At 32.1% G+C, this 15,674-nt stretch overlaps 1 protein-coding gene and 1 non-coding gene across 4 annotated transcripts; both read right to left on the bottom strand.

The window, feature by feature from the left end:
- Positions 1-3,743: 3,743 nt before the first annotated feature.
- TRNAH-GUG (transfer RNA histidin (anticodon GUG)) lies at positions 3,744-3,815 on the bottom strand. The gene has a single exon. It is a non-coding gene; the product is annotated as a tRNA-His (tRNA).
- A 5,969-nt stretch (positions 3,816-9,784) lies between these two features.
- On the bottom strand, positions 9,785-14,029 carry LOC131153077 (S-adenosylmethionine decarboxylase proenzyme). 3 transcript variants are annotated; one of them, XM_058105116.1, is made up of 4 exons: positions 13,912-14,029; positions 13,759-13,808; positions 11,433-11,595; positions 9,785-11,310 (listed from the first exon to the last, which is right to left on the bottom strand). In XM_058105116.1, the coding sequence occupies exon 4, from the start codon at positions 11,133-11,135 to the stop codon at positions 10,053-10,055; it is 1,083 nt and encodes a 360-aa protein (XP_057961099.1). In that variant the 5' UTR covers positions 11,136-11,310; positions 11,433-11,595; positions 13,759-13,808; positions 13,912-14,029; the 3' UTR covers positions 9,785-10,052. The 3 variants fall into 3 exon arrangements, with proteins under 3 accessions (XP_057961099.1, XP_057961101.1, XP_057961100.1); XM_058105118.1 differs by having other exon boundaries at positions 13,759-13,811; positions 13,912-14,028; XM_058105117.1 differs by having other exon boundaries at positions 13,759-13,811; positions 13,916-14,028.
- Between the last annotated feature and the right edge of the window lie 1,645 nt (positions 14,030-15,674).

Raw genomic sequence — 15,674 nt, 5'->3', positions numbered from 1 at the left:
AATAAAAATTTTATATTGTCATTCACTTTATGATGATAATATATTTTCTTTTTTAAACAAGCAAAGGTTTAAGGATAAAAGACACTATCCTCTCCTAAAATTTGACAAAAAGACAGGGACCTCTCCAAGTTTCAAAAGTTCCATAGACCTCTCACATTTTAAGAATTCCAAGACTTCTCCTAATATTTTCTAAAAAGACAAAATCTCACCTTGTATTTTGTTAAAAGACAAGTCATTTGAGGGCAGAATTGTATCTTTTTGCTAAACTTTAGGGAAGACTTCGATATTTTTAAAACCTCGAGGGAGACCAATGAAAATTTTAAAGCTTCTGTGGAGGTCTTTGTCTTTTTTCCAAATCTCAAGAGAAGTGAGTGTCTTTTGCCCAAGATTATTGGAGAAAAGAAAAAAATTGGGAAAAAAAAAATTATTTGTTTGTTGTATTATTTTTTTATATAACAAATACTATAAAATAAAATTTGTTTCAATGTAGCTAAAATGAAAAAGAAAAAAATTCAAATTTTAATTATATTTTAAATTATTATTCTTTAAAATTCGTTTATTTAATCATTAAATTCTTATTTATTACATATTTGGAATTAATAAAAATTTTATATGGTCATTCACTTTATGATGATAATATATTTTCTTTTTTAAACGAGTAAAGGTTTAAGGGTAAAATACACTATCTGTAACACCCCAACCCCGAGGGGTCTGGGATATTAACTTTTTACTATTGATTTACAGTGGAAGCAAATAAACTCAATTTTTATTAAACCAGAGCACTAATTATCCATATTACAATAATTTATTTCAAAGAAGAAAAATTATACAAGCATAAATATCTGACATCATACTAATATATCTAAACAAATCTTTATTTTTCTATCCTCACCCGCAAGCTTGCTAAGCCTGATTTCCAACATGCTCTTCAGAGTTATCTAAAATAAAAATATGATTGGAGTGAGACGACGCTTAGTAAGTAAATAAGATTATTATTAGTGTGTGGCCAAAATGAGTTTTTTTAAAAAAATTTCGTAAAACAATACTTAATATTATAACTTCAAAACTGTCTCTAGAATAAATATAAATTTAAAAATTTCTGTATAAAACTTTTACCATCAACTGTAACAGTAAAATTTTATAATCATATACTATAACTGTTAAATTAAACTTTTAACTTTAAAACTGTATAAATATTTAATGATAAATATATATATATATATATATATATATATTTTCCTTATACGTTTTCTTTAGATCATCATTTAAGCACTAGAATGATCATTTTCATGTAAACTTACACTTTTCCTTCAAATCATCAGTAACTTTGTACACGTAATTAACTATGTATAAACATATATTATAAAAACCACCCTTATGTCTGTTTGTTTACCCCCATGACTGGGTTGTACGGTCCGAAAACTGGACTTAGCTGGCTGGCCGACCAAACTAAATCAACGTACGTAAACTTTAAGTGAAATTTTCCTTATTAAGTCTTGGTCCGGAACTAGGTGTGCACTCAGGAGAAATCCACTAACATAAATAATCACTCTATAAACAGTATGGGTGCACTCTAATCCGTATAAACTTTAAGCTGCAGTACCGAGCATCTGTAACTTTGAACTTTCATTGTCATAAGGGATTTTAAAATCATCTTATTATAATTTATGCAATTTAAAATAATATCGTGAAAATCTCATCTTTACTCATATTTACATAAAAAATGTAACGTAAAAATAAACTCATGCCACACAATTTTTTGTGTTAAAAATATATATAATTTTATTTTTGAATAAAAAGAAATGCTGAAAATTTACCCGAGGGGATTAGAACATTTTTTAACCCAAAAATATATGCAAGTATATTAAAGATAGAACTGGTATAATCAAATACGCGTAAAAATAAACTCATGGAAATTTTGTGGAACTAATTAACATAATTGAAATTTAGTTATAAAATAAACTCGGGTATGAATTTTAAATAAAAAAAAAAACTAACATAATCAAAATTTACTTACCTTTTTCTTTTACCGTGTGTTATGAACACAATAACTATCTTTAAGAAATGAGATCGGAAAGAGTGGGTGAGTGAGAACTTACTCAAAATTCTCTCTCCAACACAAATTCTTTCACTCACTAATCATTTTCTTCCTTAGAAAATTGTTGTGAAAAATGAAGGTTGAGAGCTCCCTATTTATAGAAAAATTTTGGGAAAGAAATGGAATTTATAAAAGTGTGGGGAGATTGGTGAAATTATAATTTTTTTAAAATTAAAGAATGGGCAAGGTATGGGTTGAGTATGAGATGGGGATGGAGGCCATGTGGGAGTGCTTGCAGCCATTCCCATTAAATAATTTTTTAATTAACTACTTACCTAATTAATTAATCAATTAGTTAATTAATTATTTTATTATTTTATTATTTTTCTTAATCATTATTATCATTGTTATTACTTTTAAACTATTTTTAGTATTTATTTATTTTATTATTTATTTTTGAATAAGAATTAAATTTAAATTTTGAAACTTATGTGAGCCCCACACGGTCTTGTGGGCCCCACACAATTTCGAGACCCAAATGGATCCTATGTAACTCGAATAATTCTTATACGATTTTATGCATCTTACATAACTTTGAGACTCGTGTAAACCTCCATACGGCTTCGGGACTCATGTGGGCCCCACACAGTCTTGTGGGCCCCGCATAGGATACCTATATTATTATTATTTTATCATATATTTCTATAAATTATACCAGTCAAAATATTATTTTATGTACTTATTTACGTATATAAACAGTGTCTTTTGGCTCCGGGACTCATGTGGACCAGACATAGTCTTGTGGGCCCCACATATAATACCTATATTATTATCATCTTATTATATATTTTTACAAATTATGTCTGTCAAAACACTATTTTATGTATATATACTTATTTACGTGTACAAACAGTGTCTATCCTGTTTATCCTATGAAATTCTATTTTGACCAAACCGACCTCCAGGGAGCGACTGAGCCGCAATGGTCTCTGAGCACTTGCTAAGTTAAGATCTTTCTTAGGCATCAAATATGGAATTAAGAATCCTACAGAAAAACACTTCTGTATTAATATTAACTTAATGACCATTTTTAATATTTTATTATTATTGTACTTTAATTTTATATATATATATATATATATATATATATATATATATATATATATTTGGGTCATCACACTATCCTCCCCTAAGATTTGACAAAAAGACAGGGACCTCTCTTGAGGTTTCAAAAGTTCCATAGATCCCTCTCAGGAATTCCAAGACTTCTCCCAATATTTTCAAAAAAGACAGAAATCTCACCTTATATTTTGCTAAAAGACAAGTCATTTGAGGGCAAGTTTGCATATTTTTTGTAAACTTTAGAGAAGGTTGTGATATTTTTAAAACTTCAAGGGAGACCAATGAAAATTTTAAAGTTTCAGGGGAGGTTTTTGTCTTTTTTCCAAATGTCAGGATAAATGAGTATCTTTTGCCCAAGATTTTATTGGAGAAAAGAAAAAAATTGGGAAAAAAAATTTATTTGTTTGTGGTATTATTTTTTTATATAACAAATACTATAAAATAAAATTTGTTTCAATGTAGCTAAAATGAAAAAGAAAAAAATTCAAATTTTTAGTTTATTTATTTATTTTGTACTGTTGCGCCCATATACAAAATAACAAAAATGAATTGTCGTGAGCTATAAAATTACCATAACAAGAAATGTGGCTGCTGGGATTCGAGCCCAGGTCTCTACGGCCACAACATAGAATTCTTACCACTAAACTACAGCCACAATTTGATTACAAGAAATCAAATTATTTTATTTCTTAACTATTACGAGAGAGTCCTCAGCGTCTAGTGCCTTTCAAAAATGATGGAAGAGACATACTCTATATATATATATATTCACTGTTTTAAATGGAAAATGTTAAATTATTTACCAATATTATCAATATCATCCAAAATAATTTTATTAAATACCTCAAAAATCTACCAAGTCCTATGTCATACCCTTACCCTGCATTTAGGAGTATGAATTCATATGTTAGATTTGAATTTATGTACATATATTTGATGCTCGGAGAAACCATGGATATAGATAAAAGAAAATTATATTGAAATTTATTCAAATTTAAGATTTGAAATCCATGTTCGCAAATATTATTTTTCATAAAAATTTAAATTTAAATTTATTTTTTATTCCCATTTTTAATTATTTTAACATAATCATTTGATTTTTTGCTAATAATTTATTGTCGTATTAAAAATTAACATCAAAACTAAAAGTACCATCAAACTCCACAATCTGTAACACTGTATGTGATCCACCGAACTAATAATTTGAATAGAGCAAATTTAGGAAAAATAAGTACAAGTTGTGGAATAGGATTGAGATAATATGCGGAACCTATAGGTGGTGTAACCTTTCACTCCATACTAGATTTGCCAATCGAAGCTCAAATTAATAATAGTATAATTTAACTTGACCCAATAATAAACATGTTATCATATCCTTCACCTGAAGAAGCCATGTCTTCTTCAAATGAAGGCTAAAAGTGTAATTTTAAGACAAAAAAACATTGGAATGTATGAAATTTAACTCTAATTCATTGCCTTCATATATTTAGATTAGGGGTGTTCATGGTTCAGTTACTTGAACCAAACCAAAACCAAAAGTTTCAGTTCAGTATTTTTATGAACCAAAACCGAATTGAACCCTTCGGTTAACTAATGGTCCGATTAACTGAAGGGTCGGTTTGGTTGTTCGATCTGGATCGATTTTTAAATCATTATGATTTTTTAAAAGAAAAATGAGATATTTTACTTGGATTTTGATTTTGTGTGTGCATTTACACTTTATTTATATAAATCAACACCCATAAAATATTTAGTGCATTCTATTTTGTAACTTTAAGATATATTATATAAATTATTATATAGATTATGTATATTATAAATAATATATATTATAAATAAATACATATATTGATTTGGTTTAGGTTGTCAGTTCATGAACATAGAAATTGAAACCGAATCGAAAATCGAAAATCATAAAAAACATGAGCCAAAACCGAATCGAACGAACTGGTTAGCCGAATTTTCGATTTTGCTGGGATCGAATTTAAAATTCTCAAATATTTTTGAACAATCCTAATCTTATTTCCATAATATTTTCAATTAATGAACTCTATTCCACATAGACAAAACAAGAGGAAGCAAGTGCTGCTAAATCATTGGGACGATGTTAATAAGCTACATTCCTCATAATTCTTAAAAGTTCACCGAGTCAAGTATAAACATTTTGTTTTGGCCGCTATACAAATTCATTTTTTTGTAAGAAAACTTTCATAAATATATTGCAGCCAATGATCTTCAATTATCATGAACTTCACATCAATTACTTTATGCGAAAAATAAATAAATCATAAACTGTAAACTTTACATACCGGCCATATCGAACCCCTATCGAGAAGAACACCCAGAGAATCCGAAGAAATCGTTTCTCCCACTTCTCCTCTTTCTCTTTTCTTCTTTCACCAGATCTATGGGATCTCCTGATGATTAGAGAAGTAGAGACACAGAGAGAATAATTCCTTTCTTCCTATCTTTTCTTTACAGCTAACACCACCATATAGCTAACCCTTCGAGAAGAACACCCAGAGAATCCGAAGAAATCGTTTCTCCCACTTCTCCTCTTTCTCTTTCCTTCCTTCACCAGATTTATGGGATCTCATGATGATTAGAGAAGTAGAGGTAGAGAGAGAACAATTCATTTCTTCCTATCTTTTCTTTACAGCTAACATCATCATGTAGCTAACCCCTTAGAGCTTAACTTGATGTATAGCATGCCCTTATAGCTACATCTCATAATAGTAGCTAATATATTTTATATATATATATATATATTATATGCATATATATCTATAGTATTTATGTATAAGAATCTCTTCAAACTTCCATCATTAATTTCTCATATTAAATAAGCTAACATTTTAGTTAACCCATACAACCATTAATTCATATCCTTATCATATGGGACACATTCCCTATATGTGGGACCCACATCATTCATGTGGGACATATCCTTTGGGATATAAATCCTACATTTTTTTCTAGGGATCTCAGTGCAAATATATCATAGATCAAGGACTAATTATAAACTGGTGTGTCTGCTACTAGATGACACCTTTAGCTTTTCTTTTCCCATCCATTTACCGCAGCTAATTCAATTTGTTGCTAATTTTCTTCCCCCAAAAACTTATAGAGTCCGAGTCCTTGGAAGAGCTCCATTGGAACATAAGTATGATCATCAAGAGTCTTGAAAAAGAGGAGTATATGGATTTTGGATATGAGTTGGGAAGAGCATTCGGTTGGTTCGGTGAATTAGGTTAATTAATCGAATTAATTAAGAAATTTTGGTTAAAAAATATCATTAACCGAACCGACCAAAATTTCATATTTAATCGAACTCAAAATCGACCGAACCAAATTTCGGTTATATCGGTTAACCATTTTTAATAGATTTAATATTTTAATATATATATATATATATAATATAAATTTTTATTATATATGAAATATAAATAATATATATAATTTTAACATATATATATATAATATATAACAAATAAATAAAATTTTTGTATATATATAATATATACAATATATTAATATATATATATATAATATAATTATTTATTATTAATTTATACAACCGAAAAAATCAAACCCAAAAACTAAACTGAAAGCCAAAATATAAAATTCGACGAAAATGAAAACTGTACCGAACCGAATAAATTTTTAACCAAACCGATCAAATTTACTCGATTATTTTGGTTAATTCGATTTTAACGGAATTATACTCACCCCTAGATATGGATGAATTTGACAAATTTCAGCACAATTTTATACTATATTCAATCCAAATCCAATATAAATAAAAAATCTAAGATTTCTTCAAACATAGGAGGATATAAAGGTTTTGAGATTATAGTAGCCGAGGGAATATAGAATATTGAAGAAAAACATCAATATTGGAGGATAATAATGAAGGTTATGTCTTTAATTTGATTTGACCAAGTATAAAAGCTTGCACGACATTAAAAACTTCTGTGAGCAAATGAGAATGTTGAGGCAAGTAAGCATATAATTGTCTCATATATTAGTTAGTCAAGTATTATCTCATAGGCAAGTGCATGCAGTCAAGTTTAATTTGATCTTCCATTCACTCAGAGGATAGATAATACATTAGATCGATTTTTCTCCCAATTCCAAATGGGATAAGCAGCCAACTTAGCACTTAAATTCAAGCCCAAATCCGAATCCGCAATCCAAATAGTAGAAGGTGTTCGTGACAGGTTTTGTTTCTATATTATTGATCTGTTTATTCCACCTCATGACCAACTCAATTAGCTTGCTCCCTCTACATATTATAAGATTCTTGTTTTGCTTAATCAATAAAAAGTTGCTTTATTACTTTATTAAATTATAGCAGTTTTTTGCTTTAAATCGTTGGTTCATTTTAAGAATTCTCTTTATTACAATTTGTAGAGAGAGAGAGAGAGAGAGAGAGAGATTGATGAGGTGCATAAATCAAGGTGCTTAATGGGTCTTGCAAGGTACATCAACCTTCTAAATTCGAAACCCAAGCCTGAACCCTAATGGCTTTAAGATGTCCTTTAAGGTCATAAAAGCACCATCCACATTTTTGTTTATTTTAACCTAGCAAATGAACTCTTACTGCTCAAGGACTACTCATCTCATCTAAGGTATTGGCCACGTGAAGTTACAACAACAGTGATCCACAAAAGGAGTTATACTGACTAAATCTTTAAAGAATGGTCCCTAATTTGTCACCAATCTTTAAAGAATGTCTGTCTTTTATCCCAAAAAATCAACAAAGAAAAAAGAACCAAGATTTTGGGGTGGGGCTCGGACAAAAGCCCACATGGTTTTGCCACTGCTTTTCCTTGCACTTCCCACTGCGCTCATAGCCATTTTTTCCACCTCTGGGCTGGTCAAGACGGCCAACTTGTCCCTTTCACCACAGTCTCCCTACATTTTTCTTCAGACCGACACCATTGAGCTGAGCCACGGGCAACAAATGACGACCCAGCGCTGTAACCCGTCATCCACCAATTGACCAAGGGGTGGAATGGCCAGGAAATACACTTTCATATGCAGGGAAACTGGAGATTATTAATTCAGTCATTCAAGGGGTGGAATGCTTTTGGCTTGCCATCTTTCCCATCCCCTTAAATGTACTAAATCAGATTCTTAAGCTATGTAGGATCTTCTTGTGGGGAGGAAGAAGGAAACCACTGGTGGCATGGCAGGATGTTTGTCTTCCAAAAGATGAGGGTGGATTGGGCGTTGTTGATTTGAACTCCTGGAACAAGGCATTGTTGACTAGAGCCCTATGGAACATCCACGCCAAAAAAGACACCCTATGGGCTAAGTGGATTCACCATAATTACTTAAACAATAGCAGCACATGGGAGGTTACAGCTAAGGAGGACTCCCACACCTGTTCAAGAAACTGATGGAGATCCGAGACCAGCTGGTGGAAAAATCTGGGGGTGTGGGAAGAGCTGCTGAGCTGCTGGAAGAGTGGGAATATAATTCCCACATATGTTATGAATTTTGAAGAGCAAATAAACATAAAATTCCCCGGACTAGGAAAGTGTGGTAATGGAACTCAGCCAAAACAAGCTTTCTGTCTTTGGCTGGCAGTGAAGGGAAGACTCCCTACGTGTGATAAGCTGGTAGGGGTAGAAACTGATCTGAGATGTATCTTCTGCAAAGCTGAAACAGAAACCATGGAACACCTTTTCTTCAAATGTAAATTTCAAATGAGGTTTGGAAGATCATAAAGGGATGGCTGGGATTGAAGAAGAGCATGACAACCATAAAGGCTGCTGTCAAATGGATGCATAAGGAGGGCCAAAGGCAACAACCTAAAATCTGCTGGGAAGAAAATAGGTTTGGCTGCAACAGTGTACTTTATATGGCATTTTAGGAACAGAAACAGATTTGAGGGACAAGCTATTTCACCTCTTGAGCTTGTTAAAGTAATTCAAGAGCTTGTTAAAGTAATTCAAAGGCACATTTATATGGCTGTTTTTAACAAATTTGAGATGTATGTGCTAAGTTAGTACCAAATGATGTCCAGCTGATCTAGTTATGTGTGGAATGGTCTGAATGACCCCTAGGGATGCCTAGGTTTTTGATGTAATTATGAATGGCTAATGATGACTCCTGGGTACGCCGGGTCTTTTGATGTAATTTCTGGAAGCAGATGTAGTTTTGTATGAAAGGAACCTTATTCCTTGGTATTGCCTGGGATGCCCAGAGTAATTGAAAGCGCCAGCGCTGGCTCACTGCCACACAGCAGTGGGCTCTCCTGAAATTTTCAAAATGGACCCCACACCCACCCATCCCATCCCTTCCCTTCAAAACTGAGTTTCCTCCTCCGCCTCCACTTAGCTTCCACAATTTGTTCCCCTTTCTAAAGCCCTGCACTCGATATTAATTACATGCGCCACGCTTCGGGAAAGAAGCATAAAGAGTCCCCTGTAAAACTATAATTCATAATTGCTAATACTTCACATCTACCATATATCTGCTCTGCTACTGCAATGGGTGGTCTTTGCTAAAAAACGAAAAAACCATACAAGAATTTGCAAATAGCTAAGAACGATTGAACTGCTAAAACGCTTACTACAAGCATGCCAAACCAAGAAACATTAAAAAAGAAAAAAATGAAGTATAAAACCACAACATAATATTAAGCAAACATAATCATACTTAACATTCTGGTCCTGACCCAGAAATCACCATTACAAGGTTCATAGCTTAGGACTCAAAGGGGGAGAAAAAAAACACACACATCGATACTTATTAGACACCGCTCCAGAAAGATGTTGAAATCTTCAGAAGACTAAAACCAACTACTAACATCAGATTTATATCCGATGTGTTTATTCAATTTTATTTTGATAGAAACCGAATTATCATGACACAAGACACTTTACTCCTTTTCTTCTTCTTCCTCTTTCCAGCAGCATTTCAGAATTGATCTAGGAGAGCCACGCGGCACACATCCTGTGGTCTTGGCAAACTTCTGGTAGATGACAGAACCTCCCATTTCAAGATCTTCAATGTTCATCTCCCTGCAACAGTAGCCCCCTGCAACCACAGAACACTTCTGCTCCAGTAACTTACCAGCAACATCAGCATGGACGGCAACGGAGAACTCGTCTGGTTCAAAACAGGCCAACACCCTCTCAACCATCTCGTTCATATCCATATCCTTAGGATCATACCCCACTGATTCAAAGCTTGCATAACTGAAACCATCTTCAGGGGTGACATGAATGGTGGAAATTGCAGCTCCTTCAATAGAGTTCATGGAGTACCCACATGGATCAAACTCAAAGTCACATATTGCAGAATCTGGAAGAATCTTTCTTATGCCAGAATCATTAGTCATCACAGCAGCAGAGCTCGACTTTGTTTTGTAAAAAACAGACGACCTCTCTTTGTCCAGACCATTCATGCACATCTCCAATGTGTAAACAGGAAAACCAGATCCCATCGACTCAGCAGAAGCAGAATACACATGCCATTTCTGTTGTCCATCATAGCTGCCCATCACAAAAGCCTTTGCACCTGAACCGAGCTCCCCAAAATAGCTATCAAGGACAGCAATTTCTTCCAAAAAGCTACGATGAGGGTATGACTGAGCTCCAGGGAAGTTGAAGCTCCCACGAGTGTACCTCACAGATTTTACAGCAAGGGAAAGGGTGTTGGCCAATTTCAGAATTGGTGGAATAGACTTGAGCAATTTGGTTGTCCCACAGGTTTTGATAATGATCTTGTAAGGGTAAACAAAGAGGCTAGACTCAGATAGAACATAAGAATCGACATGGTCATTTGACAGAGATGCAACTATTGTGCACTCAGCTGGATTCAGAATCTCATCCAACTGGGCTTTGGACAGAGATCGAAGACCCTTCCCTGCGGGATCAGAAAATATGCCTGGCTCAAAAAATGTTATCTCTAGCCTCTTTTCGTAACCTTCAAAACCAATTGCAGAGACAGCCAATGCCATATTGACAGAATGAAAATTATAGAACCGCTAAGAGAGACAGCAAGAGTTGAGGTTGATTGAAGAAGAAAAGGAGTTGAACTAAGCGACAACAAAATACTTAAAACAAGAAAACAAAAGACCACATCAAATGGTCAGATCCACAACTTAAGGAATATCAGGATGGTTTGCGAGCGCACTGCACACATAAACAAAAGCATGGAAGCAAGAAGTTAAGCAGTGTTGAATCATCATCATCATCATCATCACCAATTATCAGCATTCCTAGAAAAATAATTGTACCACTATATCAAAACTTACGTTGGAGTAAGCAGCCGATCTGTACTTCTTGATTCCACCGTTTGGTCGAACGTCTTCAATGCTGTAGCCAAGAGGAGCTTCGTAGAATAAAGATTTACTACTACTGGACTTCTTTTTCCCACCTTTGGACTCCATTAGAACATTCAGTCTAGCCTGTATTGGTCTATCAAACAAAAAAATGAACATTAGAAGTCAATTGTTTGAGATGGCAGCAAAAGTTGAAAATCCAATTATATGTAAGAACAATTACACCGCATGCTGAGACTTAATAAGCAAGCTACTACATAAAAGTTGGGTAGCTTATACAGCAATGCGGTGGGACAAAGACAAGAAAGAAGCCAATAACTTTATGTAAAAGATTGGTGTTCTCCATAAACATTCTAAATATAATTATTTCATGTTGGAACAAGTCACAACAAAAATAAAAGATGAAATTAAACGGTTAGTACACTCAAAAGACAATCTTATGTCATACACAACGCATAAATTATAGAGATACATGAATGCAAATTTGCCTATATGCAGATAAAAATGTAGTAGAATTTGAAGTTAAACACAAATAAAAATTCACATTTTACCATAAAAAGTGAAGACCGTAATGAACCACAAGTACATTTTCATTTCGGAATGGTATCTCCAACAATCAAAAGTTTAACTTAATATTTTTAACATTCTATTTTACAAATATAAAAGTGGCCAATTATTGCATTATAATTCCATTTTCAGTCATTATTAATCTATTTCGAAAAGAAAATATCTTATAGATTTAGAAACACTACAATATCATCACCAAAATGAACTAGTACCATTAGACATTTTTCCCCAACATGTCCATATAAGTATACCCCAAACTTATCGCATTTTAATCAATTGCCATTCCATGGACTGAATTGTTCGGTGTTCTAGGTAACATTTTCACCAAACATATGCAACAGCAAGTAATTACAAAGTCATGTTGCGCTTCAATGCCCATTTTATTCTAAATGCTTATGTCTTTGATTTGATTCAAATGATAAGCACAAAATAAATAAATAAATATATATATATATATATATATTGTTTTTATAAAGGTAAACAAGAAGCCTTTATATTTGACTACAAGGCTAGAACATACATAGGGCAAAGAGCTCCACAAGACATAGTGAATGTGTCTCCTGAGCTCTTCAAAGTTCAGGAAGCAATCTCATGTGAATTTGGGCCTCTGCATACAAAGGATTGCAATGCACTTGGGAAATCAAGTTCAAGCCATATGTTATGAGTACACTCAATTTTTCTATCCATAAAAACTCAATACAATTTTTCGGTCAAATTCAGCACAATTTAGATCCAAGCTCAAAATCCATACTGCCAAATGCAATTAGTGCTTTTCTAGACCGACCACTTTTAATGTTTTAAGGGAAAGCCTTTATTTTGGACTGAAAGCTAGGCCATAGGGCAACCAGCATCCAAAATACATGTGACTGCCTCCTGATAGCTCCAAAGGTCATGCCATTCCAAGTGGATTTGATCCACTGAATTCTCGTGCACATATTGGAGCATCAAGTTCAAACCATATGTTGAATTAGGTAAAACTAATTTTATTTTATATCTATAAAAACTCAATAAAATTTTTTTGTCCAAATCAACAAAATTTGAATCCAGGCTCAAATCCCATGCTACCAAATGAAATTAGTGCTTTTGGAAAGAGACCCTAAAATCCCCAAAACATGCAAGCCTTCTTGACAGGACTGTTTCCCAGAAAATCTAATGAAAAACAAATCATGCATTTTTGTAAATAAATTTTCGTGAAAAGCATAAAGAAAATCCTTTTTTGGCCTTGGCCTAACATCCATTCGCAACTTAAAACAATAATTTCAAGAGACAAATATTCCTACAAATATTTTTCACCGGCTCAATTTTAGTAATTGGAACATACATATATATATATATATATATATATATATATATATATATATATCGTCTGGATAAAAAAAATAAAGTTAATAAAATTACTTTAGATGGAATATATAAATATTAAATGAGGAACGAAATTAGCTTTTAATTCAAATCGAAATACAAGATGTAACATCTGCTCCTGTTTGCACAAGAATCAGCATAACTCAAGCAAAAAGAGAACCCATAACAGAAAAAGAAATCATGCACAAATGCAAACAGCTAATTCCATGATAATCCTCGCATCGAAACTACAAATTTAAGAGCATCGGAAACAACAAACAATAAAACAAAAGCACAAATTTAATGAATAAACTCATATCATTCAGATGAAAACGCTTGCGCATGATAAAAAAACGATCGATCAAAGACTAAATCAGAAACAAAAACTTACAGAAATCAGAATCCCGTTTGAAAAACAATCGCCCAATAGGCTCGTCCGATCTTCTTGCAAAAAACCCCGTTAACCGATAAACAAAAAATCAGAAACCAAACGACGCGATTAAATCAAATACGACGACACAGATTCAACGACGTGAAGACTCACCTACAGAATAAAATGGATGACGAAGGACGACAGATCGAAACCCTAGAATTCTATGGCCTCAAAAGAGAGAAAACTTGCAGACGTAACCAATGTTTCTGGCAGGAGGCTTTCGTGGTTGGGAGTGCGAGGATGCGAGGCTATTTATACTGAGGGCAGAGGGCCTGTATCGTAAATATTTGCCACTGGTTGTTCGTGAAACTACGGTCCTGCCCTCGTGCTTTCGAGGAAGCAGTTTGCTTGAGATTCTAATTGACTAAAATGCCCTCGCATGCGTTTTTTGCTTTTTTTATTTATGCTTTTTGTCCTTTTCTTTGAATAGTCTTCCTTTCAGTTTCATTATTATCAAGAAATAAATTGAAAAGATTTTGAGCATTAAATATTCTTCATTTGGCAAAAAAAAGAGGGAAAGATTTCCTGCAATTAATTAAAGGTAAATATATTCATAATTTTTTTTTATAAAAAAAAGGTTCTATTTTTTCTTTCTTAAAAAAAATGAAAATAAAATTTTATTTTAATGTGAGATGAAAAAAATAATAATAATAATAATAAAAAAGATAAATGACACTGATCTCTTGTGAAATTCTAAAAAATATCAGAGTCTTTCCTTAATATTTAAAAATTTCTAAAAATCTCCCTTAAGATTCGCCAAAAGATACCGATATTTTTTTATATTTAATAATAAATAAATAAATTTTTTTTATTGATATAAGTATTTCACAAATCAAATGTCAAGAATAAATCGTAAGATTTTTGAAGTTTTAGAAGAGATCATTGTTTTCTAATCAAATCTTCGAAAAATTTATCGTCTTTTACTCTGATAAAAATTAATTTATGAGGAAAGAAGAGTAAATTCATTTTTTGAAATATTAGTAGGCGTGCTTTCCATCCATCATTCAATAAACATTCTTTTTTTTTTTGTGACATTAATGTTATTGACTTATAATTTTTTTTTCTGTAATCAATTAAGGAAAAAGTGAAATTTTTCATAATTTCTTTTACTTTTTTTCATATTTTCCAAGATTCAATTGAAACCTGACATTGCATTTTGGTCATAAATTTTCATTGAAAAATGGAAAAAAAAAATTGGAAAATATTTTCAGCATATTTTTTGTATTAATTATTTAAAAATTATTCTACAATATTTAGAAGTTAATAAAAATGGAATATTTATTACGAATCAAAATTTCATTTCCTATATTTTTTTATCTTAAAATGTAAATATAAAAAATGACTCCATTCAATTTTCCTTTCCTTTTATAATATTTTTTTTTATGTTCCAAACAAATTAAGCCTAAATGTTTTTAATGTTTAAGACTTCTAAAATAATGAATTCATTTTCAAAAAACATAATTTTCTACATAAGTTATAACAAAACAAAAATTAAATCATAATATGGTATATCATGCCTAAGTTTAACTAGGACTCGCAAAGGTGAAAGAACTGGATTAGAAAAAGAAAAAAAATGAAAGCATCATTGGAATTGAGATGTCATTCAAAGAGAAAAATATCAAATATTTGGAGTTTCTTTTTGTATATTATATGGATGATCCGATCTGCAAGGACCACAATTGGAAATTGTTCGATTTTCTCTTACTGACATTGTCAAACTCAATTCAAGTGATACTATCTCTAAGTTTCCTTTTTTTTTTATCATGTGATCTTAAATATCTAAAAGTAGAATATGTATTTTAGCATAATTTTTTTAATAATTGATTAAGTTTTTTGTAAGAGGGAAAACTGGTGACAATTTCGAATACTTCGAG

Source organism: Malania oleifera, chromosome 4 (genome assembly GCF_029873635.1).
Source record: "Malania oleifera isolate guangnan ecotype guangnan chromosome 4, ASM2987363v1, whole genome shotgun sequence".
Classification (NCBI taxonomy): Eukaryota; Viridiplantae; Streptophyta; class Magnoliopsida; order Santalales; family Ximeniaceae; genus Malania; species Malania oleifera.
This window is presented reverse-complemented; position numbering and strand designations above follow the sequence as displayed.